Source organism: Clinocottus analis, unplaced genomic scaffold (genome assembly GCF_023055335.1).
Source record: "Clinocottus analis isolate CAN_PGR_092001 unplaced genomic scaffold, fCliAna1.0.p SCAF_19, whole genome shotgun sequence".
Taxonomy (NCBI): Eukaryota; Metazoa; Chordata; class Actinopteri; order Perciformes; family Cottidae; genus Clinocottus; species Clinocottus analis.
This window is the reverse complement of record NW_027175920.1, coordinates 11,621,497-11,638,447: the sequence shown is the minus strand read 5'-3', so window position 1 is coordinate 11,638,447 and position 16,951 is coordinate 11,621,497. Positions and strand designations below refer to the sequence as shown.

At 41.6% G+C, this 16,951-nt stretch overlaps 3 protein-coding genes and 1 non-coding gene across 5 annotated transcripts; 2 read left to right on the top strand and 2 right to left on the bottom strand.

Annotated features, from left to right (window-relative positions):
* Window positions 1-1,937: 1,937 nt before the first annotated feature.
* pdap1a (pdgfa associated protein 1a) lies at window positions 1,938-6,013 on the bottom strand. The gene is made up of 6 exons (XM_068583898.1): window positions 5,794-6,013; window positions 4,770-4,852; window positions 4,617-4,691; window positions 4,137-4,261; window positions 3,834-3,985; window positions 1,938-3,077 (listed from the first exon to the last, which is right to left on the bottom strand). Exons 1-6 carry the CDS (start codon window positions 5,804-5,806, stop codon window positions 3,046-3,048), a joined length of 480 nt encoding a protein of 159 aa, XP_068439999.1. The 5' UTR covers window positions 5,807-6,013; the 3' UTR covers window positions 1,938-3,045.
* A 473-nt stretch (window positions 6,014-6,486) lies between these two features.
* On the bottom strand, window positions 6,487-8,258 carry cby1 (chibby 1, beta catenin antagonist). Of its 2 annotated transcripts, none has more exons than XM_068583597.1 (5): window positions 8,176-8,258; window positions 7,858-7,956; window positions 7,533-7,638; window positions 7,246-7,358; window positions 6,487-6,897 (listed from the first exon to the last, which is right to left on the bottom strand). In XM_068583597.1, exons 1-5 carry the CDS (start codon window positions 8,179-8,181, stop codon window positions 6,817-6,819), a joined length of 405 nt encoding a protein of 134 aa, XP_068439698.1. In that variant the 5' UTR covers window positions 8,182-8,258; the 3' UTR covers window positions 6,487-6,816. The 2 variants fall into 2 exon arrangements, with proteins under 2 accessions (XP_068439698.1, XP_068439699.1); XM_068583598.1 differs by having other exon boundaries at window positions 8,098-8,248.
* A 427-nt stretch (window positions 8,259-8,685) lies between these two features.
* Window positions 8,686-8,758, top strand: trnar-ccu (transfer RNA arginine (anticodon CCU)). Its single transcript has one exon. It is a non-coding gene; the product is annotated as a tRNA-Arg (tRNA).
* A 9-nt stretch (window positions 8,759-8,767) lies between these two features.
* On the top strand, window positions 8,768-16,708 carry plbd1b (phospholipase B domain containing 1b). The gene is made up of 11 exons (XM_068583619.1): window positions 8,768-9,007; window positions 9,488-9,710; window positions 10,060-10,143; window positions 10,483-10,624; window positions 10,729-10,875; window positions 11,383-11,527; window positions 12,505-12,705; window positions 14,622-14,762; window positions 14,865-15,050; window positions 15,130-15,236; window positions 15,919-16,708. The coding sequence occupies exons 1-11, from the start codon at window positions 8,941-8,943 to the stop codon at window positions 16,093-16,095; spliced, it is 1,620 nt and encodes a 539-aa protein (XP_068439720.1). The 5' UTR covers window positions 8,768-8,940; the 3' UTR covers window positions 16,096-16,708.
* Window positions 16,709-16,951: the final 243 nt, after the last annotated feature.

The window sequence follows — 16,951 nt, the reverse complement described above, 5'->3', positions numbered from 1 at the left end:
GAGGGGGGAAGAGAGATTTGACTGTCACACTATGATTTAAAAGTTATCCAATAACGACACTCCACTACTGCTGTGTGTTCACAGCGGGTCATTTGGTTTTTTATAGAGGTGTGACGACACAACGGTATCGTTATGCAGTTTTCCAGACAACAAGGAGTGATAGATCTGCGTGTAATCATCCTGGATGGTAATAAAACAGACGCACATCTCATTAGAGCGAAACAAACCTCTGGCAGGCAGTGGTTAGGACATACTTCTGTAAATGCAAACAGTGTGTGCTTAAGAATTAAAAGGATGTGAAAAGACCAAAAGAGGAAACTGTCATTGCTGCTGTTTGTGGCCATTCTTTCTCTTTTTTTCAGTCAGTTTAACTAAGGAAGGCATTTTCTGATCTATATGAATAGATAGATAGATAGATAGATAGATAGATAGATAGATAGATAGATAGATAGATAGATAGATAGATAGATATATATATTTGACCCCACATATCACTGTGTATATTAGAAATATATGGGACTAATCAAATCAATGAACGGCTATTTAAATGAAGGATGAAATGGTATCTAAAGCAGAATTTCAAAAAGAAAAGTCACGGTTAAACTTCAACTTTCTCTTTATAATAGTGTCACACATCCAGGATGTGATGGGAGGAGCTCACCTGCACACCCGTACCGGCTGAGTCACGCCTCCGCAGATGTCTGAGGGAAGTCATCACGAGCGCTTCTGTATCCATCTTTGGTTTCTGGTGAAACGCCATCCGACCTGAATTCCACCGCATTGCTGAACGTCATCCTCTTCAGATGTTGGCAGTCGGCTGCGCGTCGAGAGCGGCTCACAGATGTTTAGGTGGCGGCTGCGTGTTGACCACGAGGAGCCTGTCAGGCGCTGCGGCCTAGTGGTGGCGACAGCTAAATGCACACACACACACACACACACTTCTGCCTATTTTTGTTTGGAGCCGCGTACAGAAATGTTAGTTTATATTGTGGTAGTGCTCAATAATTTAGTGGATTCACCGTTTGTTTTTTTGGCTTTTCTTTGGTGAGAGGAAAATGTTACATGTGGTCAAGAGCACTCCTGTTGGATACACAATTTAAATTTGAGGAAGAAAAAAAAAATCAGGTCTATCGCGTAATCAAATGTAGATGACATGTTTAAAGTTCTTGTTTTTAAAACCTCTTTTTGGGGGGCATCGCCCCTGATTCTTGGGCATAATAGTGTTTATGTGGCCAATAAACAATTGGCAGTGCAGTTCTCCAATTTAAGATCTCGTGGGATTATTCCTTCACACCTGGTTAAAGCAGATTTGTAAAGTTACGAACGTTTGGTGAAGCTGGAGTTGACTGCTCTTATTTTTGTTTAGCAAACAATTAAGAAAAGATAAATATATAAGATAATGTTGCTGCATGAGATGTCATACTGGTTAGTTTTTCAGAGTGAGAATAGTTTTTGGATCCTTGTTTTTATTGTTATTCGTGTCCTTCACTTCACTGAAAGACACGTAACAGAATAAACCAAAACTACAAATTCCAGCAGCTTTAGGAGAGGAACTGAAAAACACAGTAATTTATCTATTAATGAATTTATTTTTAAAAAATGACTTCAAATACATTATGGAAAACTTGAGATCCTTTCTTCCCCCCACCGTGACATTTCTCACACTTCAGGGTTTTCGACGGTTTGTTCTTTAAGCCGTTTCCATGTTTTAGGGAACACCGTTTTCCTGATGAGTGCATTTCCAAATTCTCCACACACTAAATAACTCGTTCATCATGTACACCTGTGCAGACTAAACATTACAAACGCCCTGCAGTAAAACCGCTCTTTGTGATGTTTAGCATTTTGCGTTTTAATTTTATTTTCGGAAACTTACTAGCGATGATGTAAAGGATTCGATTAGACTGAGTGTACCTAATAAACTAACTCGGTGTAGGTTCTTTGTAGGACTTTAATCACAGGAGAAAGACAGTGAACGGGTCTTGTGTAAACTTTGTAAAGGCAACAAAAGACACAATCCCTCCTATAGAACCACAGAGGACCCCAACAGAAAGAAGGCAGGCCGCAGTTACTGAGGCGGTTTGGGACAACGCTTTCCAACACTGATGTTCAACAACTTAAAAATGCTTATTAAGGGCAATTCAAGTAATATTCCAAGTGCTCTGAGCAAAGGATTACGAAACCTGTTCTGAAACACTTTTGAACTGACAGCAATAAGATGATTCAACTGAGCAAAGTGTAAATTTGGAGAAATGATCAATGAAAATGCTAAATAAACTCCTGTAATAGGAGGACCAATTATTCTAACTGTAAATCCTCAATTGAAAAAACGTGATAAGAAAATGGCAAAAATCAACACCAGGAGGCGAGCGAAGAAAGATATTCATGTTTGGATGCTGCAGGAAAATAAAAAATAAAAACTCAAATCTTTAGAAACTTATACCAATGTCTTGTGCAAAATATCCACAAATCCTAAATTACATTGTATAATTCTTATATATCACTTTATCCTTTGAATAGTGTTCTTTTTCTCCATCTGTCACTGATTTGCCTTCTTACAAATTAGGCGAGATGGAAGGAAAAGCACCAACGATATCTCCATGCACGCTGACTTTAAAAGCTTATCAGTCATTAAGTAAACTTGTATTAGGTAACGGTGTACAAATGTTTGAATCAATGGAGAAAAAAAAAATGGAAATAACTTCAGCAGCTTCAGAATTAAAATCCTGGTGTGTGGGAAAGAGTAAAGAGGCAGTGAAGCACTTGGAAAGCCCGCGACTGTCTCTTCTTGAGGAAGAAAACTAGAGGCATCCCAAATGTTGCATTCCTCTTCAGCTCACTTCGATCCACCCGTTTTTCCCGTCCTGACCACACTGTTATGGAAGACCCACGCCCCTCTGATTTGAAATGAGGGACAGGAGTTCAGGATCACCCCTGATCTGATGCCACTCGTATTGGTCCCCCTCCCTGTTGTCCTCCTCCAGATCTCCTTCTCTCTCCATCCTTCTGAGACTGAAGTGCATGTTGAAGCTTTCAGATGGAGGACTAGCGCTTTGCTTTGGGGTCATCGTCTTTATCTGATAAAAACATAGGAAGCAAGGTAGAGAATAGTGTAAGGCTCCAAACACCATGTGTAGCACACAAGCAAATGAGTGCTCAAAGTCTCAAAATCCCAAAGTCTGCTGTTGGAAATTATAGTAAGAGTAAGTGCTGCAACACCCAGAAAAGGCCACAATGTTGATCATTCAAATGTTAATAACTGACCACCTGTCACTGTCACATAAGTGAATATTCTTCCATTATCGTGGACACGTGAGGACCATTGTCTTGGAAAACTAATGTCATGTTGAACGTAATCTCCTCAAATAGCCCAAGCTTAAACTTAAACGCATATGCATTTTCTGGCTTTGCATGTCACGACACAGTAAACATCCAGTGCAGGTACGAACAGATCTAAAACAAATCCTTAAGCTCCACAATCGGTAGCTTTTTGCATTGGCGCTCACCTTACTGGTGACTGAAAGCAGTACAATTACATCTTTGTCCTTTATCTTATGTCTTATTGACTGCATCCACATTTGTCTTCTTAAAGACACATGAGCTTTCAGGCATTGTTTTCTTCTGTTTGCTAGCAAACCAATGTGAAAAGAAGGCGTCTTCACACAATGAGAAGTCAATAGAGTGCGATTAATTGTTTTCCCCTGCGGTGTGCACGCGATTTATTGGGCTCTGTTTCTATGCAACATGCTGATTAAAAGCACAAATTCCACTTTTAGTCCACAAAGTTTTAATTTTACAGAACTGTTTGGTATGTCAATTGTTGTTTTCCTCACCTTTCTTGAGATCGTCTCTCTTCTTGGCAGCATCCTCCCTCTGTTTCTTGATGATGGCCAGTCGGGCCAAGTCAGCCCTGGCCTGCTCAGTCTTCCCTTCAAGATGGAGCTTCATGTAGCGTTCCTTTGATTTCTGCTTCTCTATCTCCTCTCTGACAGAGAAAGCGGAAGGGCATAGACATAAGATACAATAATACTCATCAAGATAAAATGCCTGGTACCAACAACATTGTACATTTTAAGAAGCTAAACAAAAAGGTAACTAACACAAATTCAAACATGTATTTTCTCAGTGCCTCCTACCGTTCCCTGCGAGACAGCTCTCTGGGAGCAGTGACATCTACCTCGGCCACCTTCTTGCTCTTCTGAGACACACGGTTGGGATTTTCAATCTCGATAAGCCCCTCCACCCCACTCCTCTTTCTGGACTGTGTGCAAAAAGAAACACCTTTGTAACACCAGTGAGACAGGAAACCATCATTACAGAGCTTGTAGGTCATGGCAGAGGTTGATAAACTTATTTGTCTATGTGCTACTTAACATAGCTATTGTTTTGGTGCAGTTGTGTCCTTCAAAAACACATTTTATTGCTCTATGTACATTTTATTATTCCCTTGGGCCTCCCTCTGCCAAAAGCAAACAATGTTAAAGGAGAATATTATTAACAATGATAACAAAATGTAAGCTTAAATGCATTTTTAGCAAGATTGGATGTGATGCAAGTCCTTCAACCCCAGCAAGTAGTTTTCCTTCAGTTAACATTATGCCCCTTCCCTCACTCACATCGTTATCGTCATCACTGCTGCTCTCTTCATCGGAGTCTGCAGAGTCCACCTTCTCTGCATTAGGATTTTCTTCCTGTTAACATCGACATTCAATTAAAACAGGCGTTGATTAAAAGTAACTCTTATGTCTGCAACAAAGTCATTCACTCACCAACTCTTTCTGCGCTTTCATCTGTCTGTCAATCTCCTCTGGGTTGCTAAATTGCTTCCCTCTGCCCTTGTGGCCCCTTTTTCCTGTAAAACACAGATGTAAGAGTAGTTAGTAGAAAACCACCTGTATCCGACTGGTTTTAAGTTTGTCGTTCAACAAGGGTTAGGGTCTGCAAACTACAAAGTCACTGAATCATTTTCAGGACAGGGAAACAGTTACAGTCAACAACAGTAACAACTTTACAATGACATATGCCTATATGTGGCCCTTGATAAATACTGCCTTGGTGACGCATGTTGTTGAAATTTGAGCGGCCTGTGCTAGATAGACACCAAGCCAATTTCGTCAGTCAGAGGATGATGTAATATTAGATGGCGTTATGTGGCGCAGGTATAGCTGTTTTTATGTACAGCATCGGTAGCTTACGTGGACACACCACATCTCCAACTACCTCTGAATCGCAGATATCAATACAAATCAAACTTGGAGTTAGAGTTAATTTAAGATGCTGTAGAGTGTGAAATGAGAGAGTATGTGTGTGGTGGGAGATGACTCACACATGACGCTCACTGAGGGCCAGCTACGCCAGCAAATGTCATGGCTAGTGAGAGTTAGATAACGCTTATATAGAGATCGGGAACATTTCATCAACATACTTGTGAACAGCTCTGTTTATAGTAACAACCGGCATCTGCTGGGAATTAAAATAACCGATAACACTATGTTTACACTATGTTAGCGGTCTCCTGTGCACATGGTAACAATGGCAGTTACACACATATGGCCCAAAAGCGAAGCAATCAAACCCTTTAGATACCGATTTTTCCAACAAGTGTGCATGTGGAGACACTATCTTCTGACTGTTGGGACACGCCACGTCCTCTGTGAATCGTTTTAACCAGCATACACAACATGCTAACAGCTAGCGTTAAGCATGTGAGAGTTCATACTTTAGCTAACAAGTCGCTAGCTACAATTAGCTTGCTAAAAATTAGCATGTCACATTTACGTTAATAATACTTACCGCCTCGAGGCATTATTAAAATTCAAGTGTATACAAATGAAGTCCTGTTCGGTATCGCTGAATAATCTGACAGTTGTACAAGCCAAGCCGGCGGGTTAAAGTGCTGAAAGTAGAGGCTAGACACGACTTCGTCTCTCCCGCTGTCGGAAGCACAACCGTCGAAACGCTGCAATAACTGCAACCGCCTGCGCATGCGCAGTTAGAACGATTAAACCAATCGCTGCAAAGAACACTTGACTGACATGCGCATCTACCAATTAGGCCTTACCGAACAAATTTAACGCCGTTCCAGAATATGATCAATTACAGATCTATTTCAAGAAAAAAAAAAAAAAAGGGAAATTATATCCTAAACAAATATTGAAATTACAAACTACATTTTTACATCACTACAATAATTACATCAATTAATAGTATTGTACATATTAATATGCACCAGAAATATTGGCAATGAATAATTATATAAATAATACGATAAAATAAACAAACTATCCTGGTTTGTAAAAAAAAAAAAACAAGCGCAAACACTTCACGATCATGATCTCAAAACGATGATCTAGGATTTGTTCCCCACGTCAAAAATAACATTTGTAATTACTGTGATTATATAAATGTTATGTACATTTGGTCAATTTGATAAGTTGTTAAGGTAATATAAAAACAACCTGTGAATGACAATAATGCCACACTCTCTGTGATGGATTTTACTTTTAATCTGAATAGAAAATACAATAAATACAAAAAATGTTGGCCAGTACTTGCCATACAGATGTAGAAATAATGCTGATAATGCTCTTTCCAGATTTACAGTTATAAATGTAGAACATAACAAATACAAGTAGACAAAAATCTGTTTAAGGTGTACCTGCTTTTCCAATTAAATACACGCAAAGGTCAAACCTACAAAAATCTAAATTATGCAAAAAATATGGGCACTTGATTCTGTACGTACAAGCAAAAAACAAAAACAAAGTAACAACTTTTTTTTTAAATATTGTAATTATCAGCATCAGATCGGATTTGTCATTTCTTCCTTCGATGTTGAGTCTTGATATCTTCCACTTCTTTTTCTATTAGGTGGTACTCCACAGTAGTCTCTGTCAGCTATAAGGAAAATATTGAATAGCAGTTATTGAACACATTTGTAAGAGAGTAAATTACACCAACCATTAAACTGGTAATGAAGTGTATTATAAATGTATTGAGCGTGCCGTTTTTCTAAATCTAAGCAGTGTTAAATGTTCTAAACTGATGAAAAGTATAGTTATAGAGCCTGAGTGTGATCATATTCATTTGCCCATTCATACATAACAAACACGGGTTTATCCAATATCACTGCATCCGTCTGAAAGGAGTATGAGGAGGCCAAAATAAACTTTCCAAGTACTTCCATATAGCATATTTAATGTTATTGAGAATAAAAGGGCAAGATAAAGGTTGCTCAGTTCTTACCATGTCCAAGAGAATTTCAATTTTAAGTTTCAGGTGGTTGTTCTCTTCCTCCAGCTGGACATTTTTTTTCTTAAGCCGCTGCAATTCCCTACCAGAACTATTTCCACCAGATTCTGGTTCAACAAAACAGGAGGGGGGGGGGGGGATAATCAAGGATTAATGTTGCTTTGGCTATGCAGGGGCCAACAGTGATCAGTCACCAATAAACTAGTATGGTTATCTGCACTTAAACTGTGGAAGTAGCCACTGCACTGGTCTGTATTCTTCATTATTATCAGACTCATTACCTGTTATCCACTGCCCATCTTCAAATGTCCAACTCTGACCCCCAAGGTTCATCACAGGAGGTCCATACTCAAGGCCCAATTCTATTTCTCTTGTTGAACGATCCAACTGAAACAGACGAGGGGGTAAAAACAACAGATCAGTCTGCATGCAATAACAAACACAATGCCAAGCTGCAGCCGGTTGTGCACAGTCAACACCTGAGCGGTTAACCCCTTTACATTTGTTTATTCTGTCTGGATATCCTCTATCCTTATTCAGTCAGCAGTGCAACTATAACAGTGTCCTCAGCGTTTGTTTGGCGTTAACACGGTTCTCTCCGCTCACCGTGTGAAGGCTGGACAGAGACGCAGATTTCCGGGGTGGAATCTTCTTCGGACTGAATGTGTTTCCAAACAGCGGCATCTTTATTGATTTCTTCAGGTCCTGTATAAAAGATGGACACCATGGACAGCATTAGCAGCTGTATTGTAAGAGCCAGAGTTGTGTGTATCGTTGCTATCGCTACATCAACGAGCTAACGCTAATGCTAGGTGTCTAACACTCGCTAGCTACTTATAACGTTACCTGACATTTAATTGAAATTGCCTCACACGTGGGTTACTGGCAGTTCTTTCACTGCGATTAGATATCATATATATTTACCTCCATATAGACTATTTATTTAGCTAAACCATTAACGCGATGCTTGGACTCTCCTCTCCTAACAAAACCATACTTGCTACTGCGCAGGTGTGAATGTTCCATTTGTCTAAAGTTGACACTAAAATCCTTAAGGGATTTAAGATCAAGTAGTTGGAAGATATTTGCTAACACAAGCAAGTTTAAAAAATGTATAATACTATTTATTGCTTGAGAGTTTTATCTAGGGCCTTTTATGCATATTTTAATGGTCAAAGTCTCATGAGGATAACATAAATACCCCTTTTTAGCCGACCTAATGGAACCATCCAACTCGAAGCACATAACAATGGCGAGGGCATGTGTCTTATGAAGCGCTTTGTCCCTGGATAGAGAAAATAATACAAATGTTCATGGCAGGGTCTCAGCTTGTTGAAATTAGTTTTTTTGCCTGACAAAATACAAACAATATTTGAAATGAAGTTGCATTGTGTCCGGATATAAAACATGTTGACCCCGCCCCTAGAACATAGTGCCCCAGTGGCCTAATGGATAAGGCACTGGCCTCCTAAGCCAGGGATTGTGGGTTCGAGTCCCATCTGGGGTGGTTGCTTTTTCTGTGGAAAGTGGATCCATATAATAATCTTGACGAAATGCAATTAAAAGAAGCAGCAACCGAAAACAACGATTTATTGGATTCGTGAAAATTACTCCACATCAACCTCGCTCTCAAAGAAGTAATAACAGTTTACTTATTGAAAGGCAGAGATTCTCGAGAAGACAGTCGACATGGAGAAGCAAAGCTTCAAACTGTGCGTGCTGCTCAGCACTTTGGCTGCATCAGTGCAAGTTTACCGTGAGTAATGTTGCCTTGGCGTGTCTGCTTTTGACGGAAACTCCTTTTTAATCCAGTAGAATTATACCTGTTGAAAAATAAAGGCTGTTTAAAACAAAAATGGATCATTAGAGTAACAATATGTAGGGCGTTTTATAATGGATATTTTACATCTTTTTTATTTTTGTTTTAAATAATATATGTTATGTTTACGAATGTTTCCTGGGAGAAAACCTTGTATGCTAACCCATACAATAAATCAAATTTATTTTCAAATAGTTAATCATCTCTGAATCAAACAACAAATCAATGCAAACCCCTTTGCTAGCTATACAGTTTAATATTCATGAGACAAAAAACAATCAAGGACCAAATATAAATATATCTCATTGATGAACTGCGTTTTCCTTATAGTTCACTCTATTGGTGTGATGACATTATCTTATGTAATGCATGTTATCCAACCTCAACCCTGTAACCCTGCCCATCCTCATACAATAGAGCTCCAAGAGGCCACTGTGTACATGGATGCTGCCCAGAAAAGTGTGATCCTGAGGGAAGGGTTGATTGAAAAAGAAGGGGGAGCCTACGGTTACTTCAATGACACTCTGCTCCTCTCCGGATGGGGCGTCTTGGAGATCCGCGCAGGTCATGGAGAAATCGCACAGAATGATGAGACCACCTTCTTCCTGGCTGGGTACCTGGAAGGTTTTCTTACCGCTGGGTGAGTGTCACACATCTGGTAGTGGACTGCAAACAAAACAAATGTGTCTGAAATATCTCAAATCAAAAGTCTTTGAGCCTGCAGAGCCAGTCATCTGTACTGTCCTGAAAACGTGATCAATTCAAGTCTTGTCTTCGATAATAAATCAGAACCAGGAAACAGCACAACATATATTCTGTTCAATGGTGCAGTTCCTCTTTAAGATGACTGATGAGGTCCCTGTCAGGGCCAATCAGCATCATTATAGTGATATACAAGACACATAGTCTGTGGAGCTATTAGCATTTACTGAAACTGTCCACTTAGTGACGTAGAAATGGTTTAATTCCCACTTATTCTTTCTCTGCAGACAGATGTTCAATCATTACTCCAACATGTACCCTCAGCTCCTGAAGGATGAAAAGGTTTTGAATCCCCTGAAAAAGTTTTTAAGGTACATTCGAGGCTCTTCCCTTTGGTTCAAGAAAAACATGTCTGCAAAACTTTAGTTTCAATGAAGAGCTTTCATGTCCAACCGTAATCAAAAGCCTCGTCACCTGCCTCAATAGATACTCTGTGTTTGTAGACATGAAAAATTAAACACGTTGATTGATAAATATTCACCAGTATTGGCACTAGTCTATATATATTACCTTCATGTATGCAGTGTTTGTTATAATTCTGAATTTGCACAGTCAAATTAAGCCACTCGCTGCCTCTAAATGCACTTATTAGTAACAGAAAGAACCCAAAGTGTCTCTCAGCTGTGAGGAATGTGTGGAACGATCCACAGCGAGCAGGACCGGTGGGCCAGAGGACAGGTGAAACTGAGGAGACACAGCGACCCCTTGTGGAACTACCTGGGACTGATCCTGGCCCAGCTGGACGGACTCCACGCTGGAGCAGCGCAGTGGGCCAAAAGCAAGCAGAGAGAGGTGTGTGTCCGTGTGTGTGTGTGTGTGTGTGTGTGTGTGAAGATGGTGAGAGAGTTGTCACAGTATCATCTCATTCCTCTCTGCCACTTCCACCTTCCTCCCAGCCTCTATCAGCATTTGCCCTCCAGTTTCTGAATGGTGTTGGCGACCTCCTGGACCTCGTCCCAGCCCTGACGCCTCGCTCCAACTCCTCCACAGAGACCGGCACTTTCAGGATGCCAGGAATGGGCCACTGCACTGCTCTCATCAAGGTTAGGCCAAGCTCATTTGGCTCAAGCTGTGAGGGAGCACTTGGTAGGCCTCAACGCCTCATTAGTTTTATTGTGGGTGCTTGTGCATCGGCAATTTCCGCTTCTTGTGTCACCGAGTGCAGAAGGCCATTGAGAGGAGGATGTATAGCCTCTCCTCATAATCGAAACAAAGTCTAAATGGAAGGAGGACACTTGGGTGATGTGCAATCTGAAATCCTACATCATTAGGTTTTAATTAATGAGATTTCTTTTCTTCTTATCTGATTTGAACCTAAATGTTGCTATAATGCTAACATGTTCTAATTAGCACTAAACACAAATTACAGCGGATGAGATTGTCATTAGTTCTGCAGATGTGGAAGAATTCAAAAAGAAATCTACGCGATGAGGTCGCGAGATGAAAAGGTTAGGGCTCACGTCACCTGATTACAACTCAGGAGTGATTCGGGACTTGCACACGTCCGTTCTCAACGCATTCTTTCATTCTCTCCCTCCTCGGCGTCTAAGGTGCTGCCAGGCTTTGAGAACCTGCTGTTTGGCCACTCCAGCTGGTATACGTATGCAGCCACCATGCGTATCTATAAACACTGGGACTTCAGGGTGTCTGACACACACGCCGCCACTGGAAAGATGTCGTTCAGCAGCTACCCTGGTATACACACTCACACAAATAGTATATATAGGACCCACAGATATCACACAGATGAGCTGCACAACATTTTTCACAATAAAACAGATCATCAGACATGGCATTAGGTAATATGGAATAAGTGAGATGTACTGCTTGTAGTTGAAACAGTGTTTTTTGAGAATATAACTTGAATTTTAAACAGCAGAGTTCATCAACCTCCAGCACAGCAGAGCTTTCTGGTGAAGGCCCTGAGCTGTGGTGAACTGCCTGTCCTTAATCCTCACGGTTTCATTTTCATCTTGGGAAATATAAACACTGACATCAAGGACCAAATCCTCAACGTGCATTCAGTACTGAAAGTAATTATTCTGCTAAGCACAGAGCTTAGTCTGTGACGGGGAAACATCCAGCGCAGCGGACAAAGCAGAGCCGCGACCAACCGAGTGCCCTCGCTGTCACGTCAGAGGAGGCGGGGTGAATTTGTGGCCAAAGTTTTGGCGACAGGGCCAGACCATAACAAAAATCCTCTTAAAGGCTCATTTGCTATCATAACACAAACAAGTGCAGTATTTTTAGAAGCCGGCGGACCAAGATTATCACTCCTCCATAATAAAATAAAGAGATAAAACACGTCCCTGCCACTGGAGGTGGTGTGTGGCCCCTGCAGCCTTCTTAAGCTGCTTCCTCTCTGACAATGTGGCTCATTTAGCACCCAGCAGGTCAGATACCAAGATGTGGGAGCGGAGGGCATACCATCTGCCTATTTACATTATTGATAGCAGCAGCAGTATTCTATATTTAATATTTATAGCAGCAGCAGATTACAATTTAATATAGGTAGTAGTCATAATGCCAATGTAATGGTAGTAGTATATAAAAGAAGTATTTCTTCTTCCTTTATGTTCTCATCTAACTAGTAACGTAATCCAGCTGCTTGTAGTTCAGGATATGAAATGATACTAAAACATCCTTCCCACCACTTCCTGCTCCGCCTCCAGGCTTCCTGGTGTCTCTGGACGACTTCTACCTGCTTGGCAGCGGCCTGCTGATGACTCAGACCACCATCGGTGTCTTCAACGTCTCTCTGCTCTCCCAGCTCAGCCCTCACAGCCTGCTGGCCTGGCAGAGAGTCCGCCTGGCCAACAGTCTGGCGCACAGCGGGGAGGAGTGGGCGCACATCTTCTCCAGATACAACTCAGGTGAAATCCTGTTGATGCCAGGCAAGGGGTTTTATCCAAAGCCAAAGGAGGCAAGGGACAGTTGTGTCCCACCTTTCTGAACAGAGTCCGTTCCAAAAGCGTCAGCGGATGACGTGACGTAGGACTCCCTGTGCTCAACTCCCTTTTCGTTGCATTCGCAAACCTTCTGACCTCAGCCAGCCTCGAACATTTGTCATGCCGGCTCGGTCACACAATCTCAAATCGTAAGAAATGGCTGACCAACTACAGATGGACCATGACTCAGTGCCAGCTGACGGTGGCCTCCCAGGCATCAGTGAATGGAGGCGGACGTGTATGTCTGTACCAAATGCCAGGATTATTCATATAACAGTGAGAACCGTTCCACTCGAGACCACATGCCAACCTCATGGCACGCTCGAGGGGAAGAAAAAAAAAAAGAGAAGACACGAGGAAAATGAGACGAGTCTGGAACTAACTCCCTGACGAACAATCCACAGGACACATTTCCGTAGAGATTAAACCGACTATCGAGCCGACCAACCATTACACAACACTTGTGTTAATTGGGCAGCTGCTTTGATCTTTCGCGTCATGTTGCTATGGGAGGGCAGCGCAGAACAGGACACAGTGTTCTTGAGACAGTCTTGTCTTTGCCCGTCAGCTTTCCTGCTCTCGTACTCCCCCGTCCTGCCAAGCTGTTGTGGCGGCCTCCAGGCAGAAAACACGAGACCCTTTAGCGACCTTTGGGTGTTTTTATTATTTCATGTAGATAGCGATATTTTGTGTGTGCAAGTCTGTCACTCTGGAGTCAGAAGTTCACCGGGCTTCTTCCTCCAGTCTCAGATCCCTCAGGCACATACAAGACTGTGCATGTTGTTTTTTCTGTGCAAGTTGTATACTAAAAGCAATACAACTAGACGAGGATGAGATGTCCCATTGTCGGTCTTCTGCCCAAATCATGCATGTTTCATATTAATGCAAACTTTCCAAAGGTTATAGTAGTTATTGGGTTGATTTACTTCCTCCTACAAACTCAGTAGTTTATGTCAGTACAGCATTATTGTACCTGCAGATAGACAGACATACATTTATCAAATGGTGTGTTTGAGGATCAGCTATTTGGACGTTTGTTGTGTTTGGAGCTTCTGTTTGGCGGCCAGCTTCAGGATGTTTTAGCCGGACCGCAGCAGCATGGCTCTTGGGATGTCAAAGTCCGGCCATGACTTTGGTACAGAATGAAATATCTCTATAACCTTTTGATGGATCAGAGGGAAATTCCCCGATGGGAAATTTGGTGATTCCAAATTCCTTTTCCTCTCGCACCATCAGCAGGTTACAATGTTTATTTGTCCTGGGAAATATCTCTCCTGGATGGATTGGTTAAAAAAAGAAAAAGCACAGACATCCATGGTCCCCAGAGGATGAAAGCTTCTGATTTTGGCGATCGACCGGTCGGTTAAATTTGTCCAATACCTGACGAAGCCTTTTATCTCAAAGTACAGCCACACGGAGCTGCTAGTGTGGCTGCAGACTCTAAGTCTGGTTGTATCAAAAATCGAGACCTTTCTGCTTGTTTGTCTTGTGTATTTCGTTTCCAACAACACAGCTTCTGTTGGGCATCTTACCTTCTCATCTCAGCTGTCAGAGTATCCCTGAAAGCGGCAGCAGGGATAGTTGTTGAGAGGATCCACGCTCAAAGCAGTAGCTACCAGGCAATCGTGGTGGCACCGTGACCAATATTCATTTATAAAGGAAACACATTGTTCACTGTGATGGTTAGACTGTTTACAACAAGTTTTATTTGTGATGATTTTAATGCAACCACTGCCTGTCCTTAAAAAAACCAACAGAATGCTTCACTGACCTTCAAACCCCATGTGGGCTTCCTGTGTCTGTGAGGCAGCAACCACAACATGTCCCCCTCTGTGTTGTAGGTACATATAACAGCCAGTACATGCTGGTGGACCTGAGCCGGGTTTCTCTGGGTCACAGTATCAGGGAGGGAGCTCTGACTGTGGTGGAGCAGATTCCCGGGAAGGTGATGCACTCTGATCAGACTCAAGCGTTACGCAGAGGTAAGACAACAAACCTTTGTCTTTTTTTTCCATCCAGGAGGGGCTGTTTCAGGAGGTTATGTGTCTGCATGACCTCCAACTTCAGTGTGCTACATTTGGCAGGTTATTGGCCATCCTATAACATACCATTTCATGTTGAAATCTACAACCTGAGTGGGTACGGTGTAATGTGGAAGAGATACGGAGAGGACTTCTCATACGACCTCTGTCCCCGAGCCAAAATCCTCCGCAGGGACCAGGCCAAGGTGTCGGACCTCAACTCCCTCAAACACTTCATGAGATACAACAGTAGGTGTAACAACAACTACGAATGATGTCCCGACAGAAAACATGCACACACAAGCGATTCAGACTGCTTCTGTTGCAGACTTCAAGAGGGACCCCTACACCAAGGGCCATCCGTGTAAAACCATCTGTTGCCGCAACGACCTGAGACCAAGGAGACCACGGCCTGGAGGGTGCTATGACACTAAGGTCAGAGGTCATCAGCACCTTAGTGTCAGTATCAAGTTTGAGATATGATCTGGGTGAAAAGTGCTGTTACACAATGTTATGATGAACTGTTTATAGGTGCAGTTATGTGTTTTGTGTGTATCAATAATTTAGTTTTTTGTTAATTTGGAAATTTGGTTATTGATCTATTGACTAGTCATCACTGTCACACAGGACTTCCTAACATGTTTTTAAAACCTGCAGTGATATTTTCTTTTCCTGTTTTGTGGAAACATTTGATGATGTGCTCTCAATAATAATGCTAATGTGCAGATGTTTAGTAGATACATATTTTGTTGTAGTGTAAAAACTACTAATATTTATAGGATATATATCCTGCATTAGGTAACTGCCAACATGCAAATAGCATTGTTAGTCTGGAGCTTTCTTTAGAGGCTCTTTCACTCTTAAGGAAAGAAAACTTAGAAAAAAACACTGAATCCTTTTCATTTCTGGCTTTAGAAAGGTCAAATTTAAATTGGTCAAACGTTTTTCAAACGTCATAGAAGTGCAGTTTTTGAATGACGTAACTCCATTCATGGCGCTAGAACTTTTTCATGGACGTCTATTTGATATTTTAACCTTATTAAATGGCCTGACTTTCTTCCCATTACTCACTCCTTCCGCGCTGCCCTTTCTTACCGATATCCATCTCACGGTACAGGTGACGGACTACCAGATGGCCGTGCAGCTGGCCGCAGAAGCAATAAACGGCCCCACGACGCAGGGGGGCCTGCGTCCGTTCTCGTGGCGCTCGTTCAACCTCACGGCTCATCAGGGTCTTCCTCACACCTACAACTTTCCCTTTGTCACGATGAGGCCCGCGCTGCATCGGCCCTGACGGCACAGAGACAGCCGCTACGATCGATCCAGGCAGAATAGGGCATTCCTGTTCAAATCAGGAATAAATGTTTGTCACCCGACTGGAAAAAATGTCAAACCTGGCAAATTATGATAGAAATGTCCCTCAAAATTTGGTAAAACATATAATTTAAATATAAGTAGAGTTTAAATTCTCAGACTCAAAAAAAGATTAAGACGCGGGAGAATTTATCTGGCTGCCTTAATTTCCCGTCATCAAATATGCATTTGACTGTAATGTTACAGTCATTTATTATAAAGCTGATTGATGCCAGCCTGAGGCTTGATCAAACTATTTACTAATGATTACATCACATCCTAAAACGCATTTTGGAATGAATTTGCTTGTTCCAACTGAACACCAGTAGCAACCGAGAGATGATCATGTTTCTCAGTCTCCACCCAAGAGTGTTAGCATTATGAGTCTAAACTCTGAATTAACATGAGGATTATGAATTTATTAGCAGTGTTTTCACATACTGTGTCAAAGTTTGATCCTCAAAGTTCAGGATTTTTAGCCATCAGGAGAATGCTATAACGTATTTAAATGTTTTCATTTAATACTAATATATTTGTTTTGTTGCTTTTTGTTTTAAGTTCTATGCAATGTTTCCTCAGGTTTATGCAGTGTGGAAATAAAATGATCGTACTTAATATTATTGATACTAAGGTATTCTAATATTGTAAACTGAGGTGTGTTTTCCCTTTTATTTTGTATTTATAATGATGACACGCTCAGCTCCTGCAGGGAGGGTTGGTGAGAGAGAAATAATAATATGACGTGAGCAATCATCTAATCAAGTAACCTTTGAGCATTCACATGTCGAAGTGTCCCT

Bases quoted from the DNA above. Each gene is read 5' to 3' on its own strand.
- pdap1a (XM_068583898.1), bottom strand. The intron at 4,262-4,616 runs GTGAGTGAGGGA...TTTTGCACACAG, and splicing joins GCAGTGATGACGATAACGAT to TCCAGAAAGAGGAGTGGGGT. The intron at 3,986-4,136 runs GTAGGAGGCACT...TTTCTCTGTCAG, and splicing joins GAGCTGTCTCGCAGGGAACG to AGAGGAGATAGAGAAGCAGA.
- cby1 (XM_068583597.1), bottom strand. The intron at 7,359-7,532 runs GTAATGAGTCTG...TTGTTGAACCAG, and splicing joins AGATGGGCAGTGGATAACAG to AATCTGGTGGAAATAGTTCT. The intron at 6,898-7,245 runs GTAAGAACTGAG...TTTTCCTTATAG, and splicing joins TTGAAATTCTCTTGGACATG to CTGACAGAGACTACTGTGGA.
- plbd1b (XM_068583619.1), top strand. From the start codon at position 8,941: ATGGAGAAGCAAAGCTTCAAACTGTGCGTGCTGCTCAGCACTTTGGCT. The intron at 9,008-9,487 runs GTGAGTAATGTT...CTCATACAATAG, and splicing joins TGCATCAGTGCAAGTTTACC to AGCTCCAAGAGGCCACTGTG. The intron at 15,237-15,918 runs GTCAGAGGTCAT...CTCACGGTACAG, and splicing joins GAGGGTGCTATGACACTAAG to GTGACGGACTACCAGATGGC.